The 19973-nt window shown below is 38.7% G+C and overlaps 1 protein-coding gene across 2 annotated transcripts in view; it reads left to right on the top strand.

Moving 5' to 3' along the window:
- The window catches only part of kdn (citrate synthase), a 53953-nt gene extending 34721 nt beyond the window's left edge, over positions 1 to 19232 (top strand). For both annotated transcript variants that reach the window (XM_071594798.1, XM_071594796.1), the window contains exons 3-9: positions 7409 to 7606; positions 9173 to 9361; positions 11107 to 11306; positions 11394 to 11526; positions 12512 to 12715; positions 13709 to 13813; positions 17112 to 19232. In XM_071594798.1, coding sequence (XP_071450899.1) covers positions 7409 to 7606; positions 9173 to 9361; positions 11107 to 11306; positions 11394 to 11526; positions 12512 to 12715; positions 13709 to 13813; positions 17112 to 17273 — 1191 coding nt within the window. In that variant the 3' untranslated portion in view covers positions 17274 to 19232. The remainder of the gene's footprint in view (positions 1 to 7408; positions 7607 to 9172; positions 9362 to 11106; positions 11307 to 11393; positions 11527 to 12511; positions 12716 to 13708; positions 13814 to 17111) is intronic.
- Positions 19233 to 19973: the final 741 nt, after the last annotated feature.

The raw sequence follows: 19973 nt of genomic DNA, 5'->3' as shown, positions 1-19973 counted from the left end.
GGACAGACCTAAGTACTCCATACCATCGGCAGGTCTCACCCTCGAAATTGATCACGAGCAAATAGTTTGTTTGTACTTTAATGCAATGATTGTGTGTTTTTTTACATATCGTGGTTGCTATTTGATGATGCTATTTTATATCTGCAGAGTTAACGGAATTAGTGATTTTTGTTAGTCGCCAACGACTCCGCATCTCGTGTTCTCCTCGCCAAGACTGCTAGCTGTAAGATAACAGCCGATAACTCCGTCTTGGTAAAATTGCTAGACTCTACGGATTACGGAAAATGCATTACCTCGGGCTTTAAATATATTAAGTGCTTGAAGAAATCGGCCGGACAAACAGGACCATCTTTCATGAAACAGAACTATTTGTCACCTCTTGCATGCTCAAGCGTTGAGTACGCGTTTGTTGGATAGGTGTGTTGGTAGCTTTTGCGTTCATTCGAATACCTGGACAAGCTCGTGTGATGCCCAGCTACACATTACTCGCCACGGAAATTATTTCTGCTATTGAATGAAGAAAATTTCCTCTTCTGCTCGAATGGCGTCGGGAAAACCCGCTAGCAGAGACTGGAACTGCCTGTTGGGAAACTTATTCGTCAAGGAATGCGATGGCCTTGCAAGTCGGAGCCCTCAAACAATGCGCAAAATAGAATTGCAATATTACGTTTTTAATGGCAATGGCAACTTCCGGTTATGTTCTTCAATGTTTTGTACTGCGCACCATAGCCATGTACGTTGGTGCATTGCACTCAGAAGTAATATTTATAGTTTATTTGCTCTACCATTCCTTTACGCACTTTTCGTCCCTATTGATTATAAATTATTCGGCCTTTCAAAACAAGTTTTAAATCCGTAGGTACGCACACGTGCATTATTATGGGAAAAAAAGGTTTGGTCGAATAGCATCGTAATCGTTAATATTGTATATCAGTGCGGTCTCCGTGGAGCCGAGGGTGATTGCAAATCTCCTCTTAATTAAATCCTTATTTATAATGGGTAAATAACTTTGTACTTTCCAATTCGACGGACGCTCGTAAATTAAATTATGGTTCATTGAAGCCAAAAAGATTTTTTAAATAGATCTTATTTAAATATGGTATAATGCAAAGTTAGTTGTCCTCAAGATGGACTTCTCCTGCTATATCACGGCTACCACCGTTGAGAAATGGCGTAATATTGAATAGGTTTTAATGTACAAATGCGATATGAAGGCAAGTTCGAGGTGCAGGTTTGAAATTATGTTCCGGGCTTCCGAGTGTGTCTGATTAATCTAACCGAAGACCTATGCGTAAAATGTCTATGCTTTTCTTGCACGCGTTAGTGTAATATTGCCCCGGGCAAATATGGAAGCTCGCAGCCCTTAGTCGTTCGGTCTTCTAGACTTGATCTGCCACGTGGGCTCGTGTGGCCGAAAAAGACCGGTCCAAATTTTCTGCGTGTCCCCATATCTTATCGCTGTGTCACTAGTAGCTGTCTAACCGGAAGCATGCTTTCCCCTCCTGTGTGAACCTGTAGTTTGTGTTTGACGTATTGCGACAGTCATTGATGCTCTGATCCTTCAATTGACACCACTTTGCCCAGGAGTTCCATTCTGTTTGTGGATCAACCCGTAATCATCTTAGTCATAAAGTTGTCAGGGGTACCTCAAGTTGCAAGGTTGTAGTTATAGGTTGATCAAGTTTTCCCCTTCGGGCTTTTCAATTCAGCATGACTTGTCTGAAGTTTAATGGCGGTCTAGCTTATACGCGGTCGATATTCATGTTTATTCTCTCATATTTAATAGTAAGTCTGAGAAATTCTGTAGCTAATTAGGACTCGTTTAAAACTAAGTTTTCTGTTCACGTGCATATATGATGGTAGGCTGGAAACTAATGCACACATGCTTGTAGCCCACAAGCAAAATGACCTTCAGAAGCACTCATGGTGGCATGTGGAAGTAACATTCCCCCTCAACACGCATGCGCAGGTTTCAGGTCGTTACATTCAATCAGTGAATTTTGAGTAGCGGAAGTATGGAGACGTGTTCTAGTGCTATTTCAACGGGGGTTAAACAGCGTGCTGTTATCGAATCAAAATGATCTGCAAAATTCGGCGTGGGCAAATGGTGATGTTATCCGACAAAAAAGAAACCATATAAAGTGAGATTATAGTACCAAACCGCAATCTACCATCGAAAATCAAACCCAGTTTTTGATAGGTGAGGTGTTAGAGCTCGCCTAATACTAAGCCCGATGAGTGTGAAATCCACACATACATAGGTTTTTAACGGTTGTGGGCAGCTCCTTTCTTGGGCTGCGCCTATTGATTCCCAAGATGATCTGGTAGCCGACGTCACACGGCTTGGGTGTGCGTGTCCAGTGGCGTCCCCGGGAATCGATCCCTCGGGTCCGTAGCCCACCGGACTACCGACGATCCTTATCACGGTATATCCATATCCAACATCCTGGAGATGTAAATACTAATGGAGAGTAGGGTAGCTTCCCGGGTTGTAGGTTCCTTTTACCATTCCGACTTCGTACTAACTACTCACTGCTTCTAATTCAGTTCCATGGGTCGCTCCGGTTATCCCCTCCGTTGCTCCTCCTTGCGGATTTGTTCCTTCGGATTGATTCATAACCGTTGTCACGTGGCGATAATAATCGGTTATATCGTGTCATAACGACCATATCGTGTGTCTTCCACGCAGTCTTTTACGACATGGCCATAGACTTGAGGAATTATCGCGCATCGCCGTCATCCCTGCGTAGAAACTCTCGTCCGTACGGGGCATCCAGAACCCCGGACACAGTTATTAAGCTGAATCCTTGGGTGTGAAGGTATCGTGTCAAACCCAATGACCGGTCAAATTTCACACGCCTAGGCCGTTTACGAGTTGGTAGTTCCTTTCCCTATATCACTTAGGTTCCCGAGGGAGATCTGGTACCCGAAAACAATAACATAGCTTTGGAGGAAGCTACGGGTTCCCCCAGAGGCATCACCCGCCATGACGTCAACCAATAGTTTGTTTGACGATATTTGAATGAAACATATCTTGTTTCGCCTGGGACCGTATTCGTTAGGGTATGTATGACATCACTTATGGACAGCGAATGTGAGATTGTGCAGTTCATCGCTGTCGATAAAAATAGGGTGTTTTTAGAAAATGTGCAGTGTGATGCAAAATTTGTTGAAATCATTTGTTTGGTTTGCGCGGCTGGGTCATGTGCCCCTCCCCCTTTTTCCCTAAGTCCCCGTCGTAAAAACCGTGTATCCGCAACGGTGTCGCCATTACGTTTTGAGTCGGTAACAACGGTTAAGTGTTGGGTTAGGGACAGAGATAGTCGACGGGTAGTGTGGAAGGGGGCGGGGTGCCGGGGGGCGTCGGAATTCTTTCGGTTGGGGGGGCGGGGAGCGTGCCGCGCCTTTTTCATTTTTTCCTCCTTCCCATTCCACGCAGAACACTTGGACGATAATTACGAATCTTTTCGCTGCCTCGGGATAATGAAACAAGTGGTTCGCCCCTCGTGATGTAATCGTCTTGCGTGTGCGCTTCGGTCTCTCGGCTGATTCTTTTTTTAAGTGTCATCGAATCGTGTTCTTGTCTCGATCATCATCGTCTTTGCCAGAAATGTTAGAGCATTTCCTGGGACACGGCGTCTCAAGGTGTTGCTCGGTCATGACATTTCCATGCTCCTCGTGCCTTTTTTATGCTGCTTAGGCTGATGTGGAGAGGGAGAGAGAGGTGGTTTCTTTGCGTACGTGTATATAAAGTAAAATCGAGCTATTTTTATCACATTCCAATCCAAACACCGCCACTGCGTATAAAAAGATGCTTTCCTGACCCATTCAGCCTTTCGTTTTGTGTAAACGTGTTGACTCTGGTGGATAATTGATTCAAGTTTTTTTCCATCGAGGTCAAATACGGCCACAACGCGGTTGGGAAAAATATTAATTTTCTGGTCGGTCCATCCGTTCACAGGAAGCCACTAATCGTGTGGAACATCTTTGCCAATTATAGTAAACTGTTAATGCGTTTATAAAATTTAATCATAAACAATTGCCGCATTTGTTCCGCTGACATCGTGAGAGTTCTCTTTACGTGCTGCCGAAGTTATTCATTTAAAATTGCCCTGCAAATGGGTAGTTATCAATCGGATTCGGTAGCAGGAAGCGATTATAAAATGAGGAACACAAGTAATCTTTTATGCAAAAAACAATTGAACGTACAACTAGTGTGCAAGTCGCTGTTTTAATGTGGACTTGCATCCTTTGATGAGTTAAAGATGTTACCATGGTTTTTCCATCCGATTCTTGTATCCTTTCATCCCATGCACGATGTAAATGATCACTGTTCATTTCGAATGCCATTCAATGTGCGCGCTGCCTTTTACGAGTGGGTCAGCACTCCTTAGGCAACAAGTTATGTCACCTTCTCCTCCAATATCTTTACTTCATCTTAATCTTTGGTGTGTCTCTAGACTGACACTGGAAAGATTCTCATCCACTTGATTCGACAAGCTCGAAGTGCTCTCAACCGGTTGTCCTTTGTCCCTCGTAAAAGACAAATTATTTATGCAATAGAGCCTCCGTACTTCTTTGTATCCTCCACGAAGGTCAACCAGGCTCGTTATTTACCTCTGAACCATTCTCTGCGCCACCCTCGGACCAACCCACCCATCCCCTCTTTATTTTCTGAACCCCCCCCCCATCCACGCTTAATCCCTCTCTCTCTCCCCACAACCAATGCTTTTCCCCTTTCCACCCGTGCGACGTAGATAACCTTGGGCAACGCCACGATTAAATAAATGCATCTCCCCTCTCTTTCCTGTATTCCCACGGAATAATTTCCCGAGTGGAATCGCCATAGAAATGCACGGGTGCGTTATAGTCCGTTCTCGCTCATGAATAATCCAGGTGCAAAGTTGAGTCTGTTATAATAAGTGGATGGCGCGTTGCCCCGTGGCTTTATGGGATCTCAGGGATCCACGCTATTTGGAGATTTTTTGACGTGTGGCGTCCAAGAGGCATGGGCGGGAGAGAGAGCTTGAATTGAGACGCCTATATACCTACCTAGATATACCTCATATATGGGAGGTCATGGAAAGTTTAGGCGCGGCAAAATCGACGAAGTTGAGTTCAGGTGAAGGATTCTTATGAGGGGTCGCCTAGATTTCCCCAGGCTCGTCGCAGCGCGATGCTATGAGTTTTTTCCGTGTCGCAACCCAGATATACTACCTTGATCAAAAAGTTCCCGGAATAACCACCGTGTGGCGCTCCCATCGTTCCGATTTGAGTTCTGTTTTTTTTGTTAAATTGGTACATCTGTTGTTGATATTCCCTTTAAATCTTAGTGTCATAACTTGACATTTGCAAAAGTTACGTAGCCAAGAGTGCATCTATCTCTGTGTGTGTTGGCGATTTTTTACAATTGCAGAAATGGATTTAAATTTGCAACAACGAACTTGTATTAAATTTTGCGTAAAAAACGGATTTAGTGGCGCACGGACGTTGGAAATGTTGGAAAAGTGTTTCGGCAACGATTCTCTAAAAAAAACGGTCGTTTACCAGTGGCACGAGCGGTTCAGAAGTGGTCGTGAGTCAATCGAAGATGATGAACGCAGTGGCAGACCATCGACATCGAAAGTCGGTGAAAAAATTGATAAAGTAAAAGAAATGTTGGTCAATAACCGCAAATTAACCATCAGAGAAATAGCGGAGGACTTGAACATTGCCTATGGATCCGCCCAAGACATTGTGGTTAATGATTTGGGTTTCCGTCGTGTAGCAGCAAAGTTAAAGTGCCAAAAGACCTCAATTTCATGCAAAAAAGAGACCGTGTTGACGTCGCAAAAGACATGATTTGCGAGGCTGAATCCGATCCCACATTCATCAAAAGGATCATTACTGGAGACGAGACGTGGGTTTATGAGTACGACACGCAATCCAGACATCAGGCAAGTGAATGGCGTTCACCAAATGAGCCGAGACCAAAAAAACCACGTCGTTTTCAGTCAAAAAAGAAGGCAATGCTGACGGTTTTCATGGATTACAACGGTGTAGTGCATCATGAATTTTTGCCAGAAGGCCAGACAGTAAACAAAGAGTATTATTTGGGCGTTATGAGACGTTTGCGTGAAGCAATTCGCCGAAAGAGACCAGAAATGTGGGCAGAAAACTCGTGGATTTTGCACCATGATAACGCACCGTCGCACAGTGCTATCATTATTCGTAATTTTTTGACGAAAAATGCAACAAATACCATCCAACAGCCACCGAATTCACCTGATTTGGCTCCCTGTGACTTCTTTCTGTTCAATCGAGTTAAAAAACCATTACGGGGAACGCGTTTTAGCAGCCGAGAGGAATTAATGGAAAAATCGCAGGAAGCACTGATGGACATACCGAAAACCGAATATAAAAAATGTTTCGAGGATTGGATCAAGCGCTGGCATAAGTGTGTTGCAGTCGATGGGGATTACTTTGAAGGGGACAATATAGATTTAGATGAATAAACTTGTATTTTTAATTTTCTGAATAAATTCCGGGAAATTTTTGATCAAGGTAGTAATGCTGTGTTTTAATGCGATGGGTTTTCGGTTGAAGGGTGAATAAAATAATACCCTTCAGAAAACCTTTTCAGCACAATTAATTGCCCTCTTTAACTAGGACTCGCTGTGAGCAGTCATTTGATTCGCCAGCATCTTAAATATTCCAAGAAAGCAAATAATGTGATATTTAGGTTGGTTTCAACATTTTAATTTTTAAATGTTGATAGTTTATATGCTTTCATTAGGTGATCATTTTTTTTAAGGCCTAAATATGCCAAGTTTTAAATGGAACATTTGCTATTCGGGTGTTGTTCCCTTGGGAAATGAGGCTTTCAAGTTTTCCATTGGCGTAACTATTGCAAATTCCTTGTACTTGTGTGTGCAGTGAACGATGGGCAAGGTCACCATCATTTTAAAATAATGCTGAATTAATTTAATTAACGAATTTAATTTTGTCGATGGAAATTCGAAAACTGATTCTTACTTTGCCATGAATGTATTGTCATAATAACTCAGCTTCAATGTTTGTAATGTTTTGAAAATTATGTCAAGGTCAGCAATTTGCTTAATTTAATGCTTTTTATACCATTCATATATGCATGTGAAAAGTCACGGTCTAAATAGAGTTAATATTATCACGGTTAGGTGTGAAGGGAAAATTATTGGCAAGAACTCTCGGGTTATGTAATTGGGGTTGCATATTGTGATTGATTTTAAAAATGTTCTTCCCTCGATAAATCCTAAAAATATTTGAACCTAAGCTTCAGAATGCCAAAGAGACCTTGAATAAGGTTTATTCGTGTCCTTCATGTGTATGTTAATAATATTCTGTTCAACTATTTATCTTTCATGGGTTGTGAATTTCTGTTTGTCCTCAGATGTATGGTGGCATGCGTGGTATCAAAGGATTGGTAACAGAAACCTCTGTCCTAGATCCAGAAGAAGGTATTCGATTCCGTGGCTATACCATTCCCGACTGCCAGAAACTCCTCCCAAAGGCCAAAGGTGGTGAGGAACCCTTGCCAGAAGGCCTCTTTTGGCTCCTGGTGACTGGTGAACTTCCCACCGAAGCCCAGGTATGAAGAGTCGTCATTTATTTTCTCTCTGTGTGAAAGTGATCATTTTTTTGTTTCTGTTTGAAAAATCTGGAAGGACTTTGATTCGTAATGTGATGATACCCCTTCCACAATGAATGAAAGTTATACTGTGAATTTAAAAGAAATTTTGTATTTCTTTCATGATATTTTAACTTGCCAATTAAATGACTTGCAGATTCTTTCCAGGAAAAGTATATTCATAGAAAAACTATAATTGCAACTTTGTTTTTATCATGAATAATGTTATTCTAATTCAATGTATTGTTTTTGGTGAAATAGCGTTAGATTTCATTCAAATTTTGTTTAGCTTTAATATTCATTTACAGTAATTCATTGACATGTTTAATATCAGAGAATCTCAAATTGCTAATTAAAATTTACATGGATTGTATTGAAAAAAATATCAGGTGATTGTAGTTTGTCTCGTTAATTACTTATTTGAAAGTCTTACAAACATGCTATGAACAATGATTTATGACTAAATCATTAATAAGTACCTGATATTAAATGTAGTTGCTAAAGACAGCTTCTTGTGTGCATTGGTATTAGGTTAATAACACCCAGTGAGGTAATCTTTCATGGAAAATAATTTCCCTGGAAACAGTTTGAAGTGGTTGTGAAAATAACCAATGACTTTTTCTATTGATATGGCTGTATCTCCCTCAAGGGAGGTAGAAAGTATGTAGGGCAAAAGAATGAGTTTTTGCAATATGTAGCATGGAGATACTATCTCATCAGTTAGAACATAATTAGCACAGTAGTGGGCAGTGTCAAAGCCCATCAGAATGCTACCCTGATCCTGTTGACCACTACTGATAATAATGACTGACATTCAATAAATTGTGGTGATATTGTATGTGAAAGGGTGAGGGCAGAGACTTGCTTGACTCTTGCCTGACTAATCAGAAAAGGTGAACAAAAATATTTCCTTGTACTCTAAATTGTGCCCAACATTTGATGGCCATACATAATTTTTCCCAATCTTATTTATAGGATGGATAAATTTGTCTTTGCTAGCCATAATTTGTTTTCTGTAAAAGGTCCCGTGTAATAAATGTTGAGTAAAATTTTAATTTATCATATGATGAGCTTCCAAGTACTGACATCCTAATTTTTATATCCATATATGGGATTTATGTACTGCAACAAATATTTATCATAGCTCCATAGTTGGTTCTATGATACAGTTCATGATGTATTTTCTACATTAAACATTTTTGAATGTATGGGGATTGGAAACTTAGCCAAATCATTATGTAGCAATAAAAATAGTTATATTATTTGAGCCCTATGGCTTCACTTTATGTTTAGATAAGTGGTAAGTAAATACTTAAGTTTTACTTAAGTTTATGGGTAGATAGAATAACTCCAATTGCCATAATTGTCTTAACATCACTGGTCATTGGAGTTATTCTTTCTATTTATCAGCAGTAAGAACATTTACTGAGAATACAACACTCATGGGTAATGATAAACATTGCACTTTTAGTATGAAGGTAAATTATTCATTATACCCTGAGTGTGATTGCTGTATTTTTATTCAAGGTCAAAGCTGTGACCAAAGAATGGAACAAGCGAGCTGGACTTCCATCTCACGTTGTCACCATGCTCAACAACTTCCCTTCCAACCTGCATCCAATGTCCCAGTTCAGTGCTGCCATCACTGCCCTCAATTCCGAGAGTAAATTTGCGAAAGCCTATTCGGATGGAGTCCATAAAACAAAGTACTGGGAGGTAAGAGATTACAACTACCAGGGCATCTTAAGTGCTCTGGAGGAGGAGGAGGAGGAGGTTACTGCTCTTTCAGTGGGCTGGTGGTCAAAGGTTGCTCGCAGCTACTTAGTTATCTTGGCTGTGCCAGTTGACAAGTTGAAAGAGCCAGAGAGCTGAAAAAATACCATACTGTTTCCAAAATGTTATTGTCATATCAAGTGGGAACTTTTAATGAAATAACTACTAATTGTAATTATTTGCTTTAAATTTTCACTGGTACTTTTGCTAGGACTCGCAAAACTAGAGCTCTTCTGAAATTCAGTCAAGTTACATGAAGTTGCATGATGTAATGTTCAGTGAAATCACCTGTCTGTTACACTTTTGTGGGGGCAAAGGGGAATGCATAAATCGTGGGAAATTTTAAATAGAGGGAAAGTGTTAGTTGAAGGATGTGAAAAGTAAATAACGTGCCCCATAATTTCATTTCACGAAAAAAGACCTTGCTGTAAAATGTGAGGCATCAAGAATGCTCATTTGGATTCCTCTGGCTGGCAATGAGACTCATCTACATCTACATAATACCCTGCAAGCCGCCGCAAGGGTGTGTGGCGGGGGGTGTTAGGTCATCAACGGTAAAAAGGAAAAATACCACATGCAAAAGAACAACACGGAAAATTACACCCACAGCAGCACACACACTCATGCAAAAAACCCTTCATCCAACACTCATGCAAACACACATACCGCAAAACAACTGAAAACTGCACCCCAGGATGCAGATGCAGAGATGACTCGATGCTCTTCTGTCGATGTTTGACCTTCAAACATTTGCCTCTAAATCTAGTGGCTGAAGATGACCAGTGGAATGGGCCAGCAAGAGTTCTAACTGATGTACCATGACTTCACATTTGCAAGGGTGTCAGCTGTCATCTTCCTTCTTATCAGTGGTCTCAAATTGTGAAAAATTCAAAAGTTTAAATGGGATGAGATTGAATTACAATTGTACAAATATTCAAATGGCATGGAGGAGTTGTCGTAAATTATAGAAAACATGAAGCTCTGGACAGTAATGGAGGACCAAAACTTAGTACTTTACCTTGGTATTTACTTTAGATAAGATTTTCTAAAGACATCCTTGAATGGAGAACAATGCATGTGTGAATCAGAATGTCCATGTGGAAAAGTTTGGATCTGTTCATGCCTGTTGATTTAAAATGGAAATTATTTATGTGGTGTGTGATAGGATGTCCTGTTGAATTTTGTGATAGACTTGCATGAAATGATCTCGTATTCTGCCTTTGACGTTACCAGTTTAGCACAAGGTTTGAGCCATTGAAGAGAGTGTTTTTTAAATGAACAGACATGAAGGACAGACTGCAGTGGTTGGGCCCTTTAAAATAAAATCTGTGATCTAACTTAATGTGGTGTAATTATATTTCATTTTGCCATAGATACGTATTTAAGTCCTTTGGTAGAGAAAATAAGTTGTATGTTAATTTCAATACTTTTTCATTGAGAAACAAAAAAGATGAGTTGATGATGGGTCATGGCTCAGCTTAGTGAAATAGTGTAGTGTGGTCTTTGGTTATTTTATTGTATTTTACGGCTATTTCTGCTGAGACTGTTCTCAACTAGGATTCCGTAATAATGCAAATTGGTTACCTTAATATGGTGATGACCATTTGTTTACACCATTGTCTAAGTTATCAATCAGAGATATCGCTTTTATATGAACTGTATGGTTAAATTGTCATATTTCATTACAGTACATTTATGAGGACTCCATGGATTTGATTGCAAAATTACCTGTTGTTGCCGCCACCATATACCGTAACATGTATAGGGATGGGAAGGGCATTGGTGCCATTGACAATGCCAAGGACTGGAGTGCAAATTTTGTATCAATGTTAGGTTATGAAGGTCATGAATTCACGGAACTCATGCGCCTGTATCTCACAATTCACAGGTTGGTTGAAACTTGAAATGTTTGGAGTGAATAAATCCTCTTTATACAATGAACCCTGTATTCACATTTGAATGCTTTTTCCTTCAGCGACCACGAGGGAGGAAATGTTAGTGCCCACACGGTTCATCTTGTGGGTTCTGCATTGTCTGACCCGTACCTGTCTTTTGCTGCGGGCATGAATGGCTTAGCTGGTCCCCTTCACGGCCTTGCAAACCAGGAGGTGAGTATTCCACAAATCGTTTGTAAGTGGGAGTGTGTTTATGTGGTTATCATTCCCCATGAAGCAGGATTACTTAAATGAGCAGGGTGTCTACCAACCTGGAAATTTGTAAATAAATCTGAGTAAATTCTGGGAAAAAGAAATCACCGTTTGACATGTTTCACTCTGGGAAAGTTCTGTCCTTTGAGATCCTGAAACGAAACCACTAAATTGCTCATAGGTACCTATTGCTGTATCTCTTTCAAGCCTTTGCTCTTCTCAGCCATCCACTTAATGACATTGCGTTGAGATACCATGAATTGAGACTTTGGTTCATGTGTTACAGTAAAATGTCTGTAAACATTTTGTTCTCTAAATATTTTTATGGTCCAGCAGTTTGATTTCATGTTCTTATTTATTGTAGTATCTCAATAGTTGTGATTTTCATTACTGAGAGGAAGTGTAATTGGTTCCTCAACCATCTTGTTGTCAAGAATTTTTTGCTTTGCAATGACTCGCGAACTTTTTATCAATTGATGAGAAGAATAAATTGTTAATGCAACTGAAATTCTATGGATCTCACCACTTTTTGCATTATTGTTTGGTTGCACTATTTTTCTGAAACTTTTTCAGTAAATATTTCATTTTCCAGGAAGTCCATGTCCCTCCAAAGTAGGGTTCTCTGACAGTAACTTGAGATTAATGTAGAATTTCTGATCAGAAAGATGTCCTTACTCTAGATCTTAATGCATACTTCCATGATAACCATGCCCAGTGTCTCAAGTAGACAATCAGTCATTCAAGTTTTGACACCTGTAGCCAATAATTATAACCCATGGCCAATATTTTTCCAGAAATACTCTTTTTAGTGGGTATGGAATGGTCTGAAAAAGTGAATATTTTTCTGAAAATGTTGGGATATTTCTTGATGGTTGAATAGCAGGCATCGTGATAAATCATAAAACATTGGTACATAATTATTTATCATTCTGCAATTTGTTTCCAGGTGCTGCTTTTCCTCAGGAAGGTTCAAAAGGAAATTGGTGATGAAGTCAGTGACGAAAAACTGAAGGAATTCATTTGGAAAATGCTTAAATCAGGACAGGTTGTTCCCGGCTATGGACATGCTGTCCTGCGTAAAACAGATCCCCGATATGTGTGCCAGCGGGAGTTTGCCAAGAAGCATTTACCCAACGATAAACTCTTTAAGGTGATTTATCAAGGGTATTTACAAAGGGCCGAAAACTGCATGTGGGAAATGGGTAACGGGGCATGCTTCCCTCTTGAGAAATCTATAGGGAATCTTTTGTTTAAGTAATTCAAGGGTTCTCATTGTGTCAAATATAATTATTGAGAAGTCTTCTATTTCTTGCATGCGTGATGCAATGTTGACATTAAGAATATCATGTTTAGTTTAGATTTTGTGGTAAATGGAAACCAGTCTTATGAAAATCTTGAAAGAAGTAAAATCTACCTGACGCTTGCTGACAGCCCTCTCTTGAGAGGGTGCTGCTGAAGCAAAGCATTCCTGCACTGTATTCTTCAATGTATCTGCGCGCCTCAGGGTATGGCAGTACAAAATTTGCTGGCTTATTTTTTGCGCTTTCATTTCTGGGATATCATTTATATTTGACCTATTGACCTCAACGAATACAGATTCATCAACTAGGATACCGTTTGTTAAAAATAACCACCTTAAAGGAAAGGGTCGAACTTGGGTTTAAGGGGGTGGTGTTCATATTGTCCATTGGGAGAAGGTTTCTCTAACAATTCTGTTGCAATTTTCTGTTATCAAGGCCATGCAATACTCACAAGACTCGTTCTGAAGTCTTCATTTCATGCTTTCAGGCAATAAATAAACTCAGTCCACGGTAGTCTGTCTTTGTATGGAGAAATTAATTTCACTGTTCTATATTGGGCAAAGATAGTTTTGCCTTAAGTTTGTTGAACATATGGATGCTCTAATTGTATTTTTTTACTGCATGGTTAATTCTAATTAATAAAATTTCAGTTGTCAATGGCATTTTCTCTTTCTGGGACAAAATAGAAGAGAAATATAATCAGATTTATTTCACTGACTTGGTATTAGAACTATTTAATTTTAGAGTTGAATTTGACATTGTTGGTTTATAACATTTGAATCTTTATGGTATTAAACTTTTGTGTCATTGCTTGGAATTTAACACTATTTTAATTTCCACAGCTGGTTGCCCAGCTGTACAAGATTGTTCCTCCTATTCTCACCGAAACTGGAAAGGTCCAGAATCCTTGGCCAAATGTTGATGCTCACTCTGGTGTACTTCTCCAGGTAAATATGTTTTACCCTTCTCATGGTGAATTTCAATATTATTTTAGTCTAATACTGTGTAATGACCCATCTGCCGTCAAGTACAATTCTCAAGTCATGCTAGTTTTGTCACCCCAGACTGAGAGATTTAATGATGAATGCATTAGGAAGTTGTTCTGGGTGGCAGAGAAAAAAAATTCTCAAGTTAAGGAATTTTATTTGTATCGAATTCTGAATGTATTCCTCGATCCCTGTAATTTCAAATCACTAGCACACGTACCCTAGTGTTAGGCCTCTTTAAGCCTCTTTGTCTCAATAAAGCTAGGATTGCTGACCTGCGGTGAAGTGCTGGTCTATTTAAGCACATGTCATTGAAGGATGTGAACTATTGGTTGTGATTTTCCATGGTGAGAATCCTCAAGCCATATTTGTATTTTGTGGTATTCTGTGCCAACATTTCGGTCAACTAGGTGACCATCAACAGGGGTGAAACCTTGGCACTGGGGAAGACAACAGTAACTGAATGCCTATGGTCAAGTGAGCACTTTACTTAGCTACTTGGTCTCTGTTATCTTCCCCAATTCAACACTGCCTTTCAAACTTTATCACCTGTTAAGTCATTTATTTGATCAAAATATAAATATGGAGTTTCACTAAAAATCAGTATTGGTCATAGGATTGGCTCCTTAAGCATATATGTGCATGCATAGTGTTTTAACCAGGTATTCCCAGCATTTTTTAGAGAATGCTTCTTAAGATAATAAATTCCCAAAGACGTTTTAGTGTATATTTTATGCAGGATACATATGTTTTGGTACTAGACATACAAAACCAATCCTGGGCATCGTGGACTAGAGAGATGATATAGTCGGTGAAACTCCAATGAATATTACTGCTTATTGCTGTTTCTCTCAAATGTCATGTCTGTTTTTATGGATGCAGTTGCATGAAGTTTGTATGTGAAAACTACTGACAGCAAAATATCTCTCTCTTTGCAATCAGCTGTGACTTTGAGTGATAAGAATTGAGTTAATTCAATATATTTTACCAATTAAAGATATGTTTTTGATGTCCTCAATGACAATTTACATCTGTGTATCTCAAGCATTTGTATCCTCGGCATTATTTTCTGCTTAATGTCTTTGTAATTTCTGCCCCATGTCCAGAAAGCCTACTCTCTCCCTTCTTCTATCCAGCACTCTCCATTCTGCCATGATTTTGAGCGATTGAGTACAATCCTTTCAATATTTCTCCACTCACTTTCCCTGCCTGTTATAGGTTAACCTACCACCCGAGCAACTTGAGGTATTGAGTGAGCCTTGATGAATTCTATGTCGCTTGCACTGTCTCTGCTTCAGCTTTAGTGAGCATTAAAATGGTCTCATCCTGAATAAATACCTGCTAAACCTTTCAATTGTCCTTGAAGTGACAGTCTCAGATGCATGAACTCACCATGTCATCAGTGACCTTTCTATTATTCAGGGATGACAGCGTTGTTAGCTATTTTAAACTGGTGTGGGCCTTCATTTATTCTTAATTTTTCTTTGCTCAAAAGTCAGTTGTTTATAGCAACTTAATATCCATTATTTTCTGCTTGCCCAATGTCATTTGCTTATTCTGCCGGGTTAAAAAGGCAAAAAGCTTTCGAATCTGTGAATGTATTCATTCACCTTGGTGGTGAGGTCAAGAGAAATCATTCTATCGCCATTCAGAGTTAGTTGCGCTTTCCTTTTCTTGTCTTTTTGTGTGCTTGTAGATGGTGGCTAGATAGCAGGTTGATGTGCTAGTTGATATGACCTGTTGACATGAAAGTGTAAGGAGTCTGAATGAGTAATTTTGATGACTTCATGAGGTGGTGTCATTAGTAATTGTCATTATACGGGTTATTTCAATGATGGCGCTGAAGGGAGAGTAGTGTCTATGATGTGGAATTATCTTGGGAAATGTGATGTTTTGCCCAGATGACATTATACAAATTACCTTGTCAGTTAATGAGAAGTCATTTCTGTATTTTTCCACCCAAGCACACTGATGTTTTCTTTTGTGATATATATACAAATCTCAGGACAAAGACATTTCAAATGAAAAAAGTTTTTTTTTAATGTGAGCACATCTTTCCTGGAGCAATTTATTAATTTATCATGAATGATAATTACGTAATCAATGTGTTCCATGTTAAAAACAGCTCAAAGAATAAACTATTATGGAGAGGAGATTTAAAAAAATAAGAATGACTAGTGCACAAAATTTTTCTAGAAAGTATCAATTTCCCTTTATGTAAGTGAATGGAACGTATCCATCTTTACTCATTGAGATATTCTGAGTTAGTGTGTAGAGAATAGAGTGAAAATTCTTGTGTGTGTCAGTTCAGATTCTAAAACACCCATCGTCTATCCTGGCCATAGCTTGGATGATTGTGTTTCCTATGCCCACAGCGTGTGCTCCAGTTAATTTTTTCTGAATGCAAAAAAGTGAACCAGTTTACATGTGCAATTGGAATATTCTCTGGAATATGGAATTAATATGAAAATGATTATCTGACATAAACTGTAATTTATGCTGCAATTGATCTGAAGACTTAAGAAAAGGCTTGAAAAAAATTAAAATGCAATTCTGACCAACCGTAATTAAATACTTAATTGATTTCCTATTATAACTTAAAAATTAGAAATCAAATTAATTTTCACTGTAAGCAGACCTGAATTCAAATTGTGCCCTTAAAATAATGCTTGTTTTCATAAATGCTTCAGTAATTGGTTTCAATAAATGGTTCAGATTATTGAATTTTAAATCTAGAGTTAAACTATCTTTGTGGGTATAGGCATCTAGGAGTTTGGAATTTATTCATATTTCACAAAGAATAATCTCGAATACTTATAAATCATGCATGATATACTTTAATGAGGGCCGTCGTATAATGAGAAAAATTATTAAAGTATGAAAATCCAGTGCTGGCCATTTAAATCTATTCAGTTTTTTTCAATGAATGGCCTACTTCTTAACATATTTGCAAATAGATAATTTTACATTAAATTGCTGTCATGAAACTTGGAAATATGCCCAAAAGCTTACAAGGGCTAGATGCAGAATCACATTTTCATTCGAGTGCTCTCGTATGCATCAACACAAAAATATTATTTATTAAATAATATTTAATAAAGTCAAAATCATTTGTTACAGGGGTAGCATAGAAGTGAAAAGTATGGGGGTTGACAAAAATTTCTTTTTGGGAAGGAACCTAACATTTTTATCATGTCCAACCATGTCCCATGAAGTTTCTGTGTAAGTTGAATTTATTTTGATTTTTTTCTATTTCCAGTATTACGGTATGACTGAAATGAACTACTACACAGTGCTCTTTGGTGTTTCAAGAGCTCTCGGCACATTGGCATCACTCATCTGGGATCGGGCACTTGGTTTGCCCATTGAGCGCCCGAAATCTATGTCAACGGAAGGACTTTTGAAGTTGTTGGGCAATTAAAGAGAGTTTGTCTGTGATGGACTTAAAAAAAAGAAGGATCCAACTGGAGTCATTCATCTCCTTCTAAGGCACTCTTCCATCAAAGTGTTTCGATTGCCTCTAGTTTCCTAACCTTCTCACTCATTTGCTGAACAGTCACGGTAATTCACACTTCCTCATCAGCAGCAAACTGGGAACATGTTGGCAGTGGTTGCAGAAGGCGAGGACTGCAAATGTTGAGCCAAGGATAGTTTTTTTTTAAAAAAAAGCCTTGGTTCTTTTTATCTGCAAATGGTAGTTTGCAATCAGTTTTTGTTTATCAGTCATTGAGCTAAGCAAATGTAAATTATTATTTCTTACAAGTCCAGTCTGAATAGGGTGAATGTCTTTTTTTTTTTTTTAATACCTCTTTGCTCCTGTTTTAATCATATGATTTTATGTAATATCTGCTCTGCTAAAACCTTTTGTTAGGCTACTTGTGTGAACTATAACTGGTCTCAGTTTGGGGATTTCGTCGTACTTACCCATAATATGAATGCATGTGTTTTTGTGGGACCTTTAGGAGTGAGAGATTGATGTTGAGGCAGAGGATCTCATAGTACAATTTCCAACGGAGTCTCAGTATTTAGCATGCACGGAATTGAAAACCTTTATTGAAGTGTGCCTTGGTAAAGTGACAGTTGGCTTAAAGAAAGTAGACATGACGTTTGTGGGCCCTAGTGATGTGGTGTCATTAGTTTGGGCTGTGGACGTTGGCAGAACAGTGTGCTGTTTTGAGCTGACGATCACCCGACGACCCTTATTATTTTGTCTGTCTCGTGGTTTATAGACAGTCCCTCTCACTCCCATCTAGTCTCCTGGCAGAAGCCTCAAATCTCCCAACCAAATGGCAGCTTGTAAAATATTTTTTTTTTGGGAGTTGCGTTTGGTTTATGTGTTTTGTCTATCTCATTTAAGTCTTGTGTGTTTAAATGTGTCTCCCAGTATGGGTGTGTTTTTCCTCCTCTTCATGTTCTAGTTCATCCGTGCTAGGTTAAGAAATAAATTAAAAGCAGCATAGGTAATGTTAAATTAGATGTAAATGAAGCATACTTTGGTAGTTTATTTATTGTGTAAAGAGAATTGAGTCCAGCTGTATATGTTATGCTTAAAACATAGATCTCCCTTTCATAAACCGCGGTGCCTGGTCGCCTTCTTGCCCCATTTTGTTTCCCTTTGGTAATTTAATTGTTTTAATACTATATGTTGCGTCATATAATCCAAATGATATACCCTCCTGAGCACTGTTGATGGTACACAAAAGCTCCACAACCTTTTAACCCTGGAGTTCTATTCTGTGCAGTTCAGATGTAAGACTGGACCACATGATATCTTCGGTTCTTTTGGAAAAAGTCATCAGTTTTAACGTGCTAAAACATTAGGAGACTGGACATTGTAAGCCATTGGAATAAATTTGCATAATTGTTCATATCCCATGCAGTCAAGCGAGAAAGCCTTTTGCTAAGTTCCTATTTATTGGAGTAGCATAGCAAATAAAAGTTGAAAAAAAAAAGGAAAGAGCACTGCCTATTTTTGTTTTTATTCCTAAGTTAACTACATCTGCAGAGGGTAGCGGAGCATTTTCAACAGTTTCCTTCCAAATTTCATTCCCTTTTATCAAATGCCTATTGTTTCTAAGGTCCTTTGCTCCTGAGAGCAGTCTAGCCATTGCTAGCTCTTTAACTTGTTGGTAGAGGGGAGAGGAAACTTTAAGATGCATGGTGATGGGCAATACTTAATAGGACTGGCCAATGACAATAGAAAACTTGTAACATTGTTTACCATTAGGGTCATGTGCAATATAGTGAAAAAGCCTGTACTGTAAAAAGAAATCTGTGAGCTGATGCCACTTAGAGAAAGTATTATTGAAATACGTGTCTGTGCATGTAAATATGATAAATACTGTACTTGATTAGTAAATATATGACTTATTTAACTTTTTCCTAGAATTTCTTCCATTTTCAAGTACCCATTAACCCTGTCTTTAGTAGTTGTTCAGAGTAAATCATTTGTGATGTGCAGGGCATCTACTTTTTAGTTAGCTTGGAAATAATAGTTATTCCACAAGATTTGTGGCCTCAAGTACTCATCCTATTTTTTGTATCAGCAAATGGAAGAAATCATTTTGTGTGACAACATGGCTGTGATGTGAGGGAGGTTTATTTAGGTAAAAATAATGTTTACCTCTCATTGATTTTTAATAATTTGAGTCCTTTAGAATGTTTTGCTGCCAAATTTTTTCCACAAATGATTTAGTTAAATATAAATGAAGCATTTTGAAATGACAGAAATTGGGGAAAAAACACTTGCAATTTTCCATGTTATAGATTCTTTAATACCAAGTAGTTTTGGTGCCCTGCACTGCAGACTATTTTTGGTTTCAGAATTTTAAGAGGACACCGCGATAGCTTAACTGGCCAAAGCACTCGATTGAGCATTGAGGGATCCGGGTTCGAATCCCGGTCAAGGCGAATGATTTTTACATGACTCCATTAAAAGTTACTGTTTCGGCATCTCCAGCAGTTTCCTTGAAATTAATTTTGGTGTACTAAAATGCAGGTGTTTTTTTCTGTTTCTGTTATTGTGGAATGATTCCACTACATCACACCAGAATCTTTATTGTACGTCAGTTTGGAAGATAGAAATCTGTAATCATTTTGATGCATAATCTGAAAGCTAAAT

This window comes from Hetaerina americana, unplaced genomic scaffold (assembly GCF_022747635.1).
Source record: "Hetaerina americana unplaced genomic scaffold, ioHetAmer1.1.p SCAF_7, whole genome shotgun sequence".
In the NCBI taxonomy this organism is placed as follows: Eukaryota; Metazoa; Arthropoda; class Insecta; order Odonata; family Calopterygidae; genus Hetaerina; species Hetaerina americana.
This window is presented reverse-complemented; position numbering and strand designations above follow the sequence as displayed.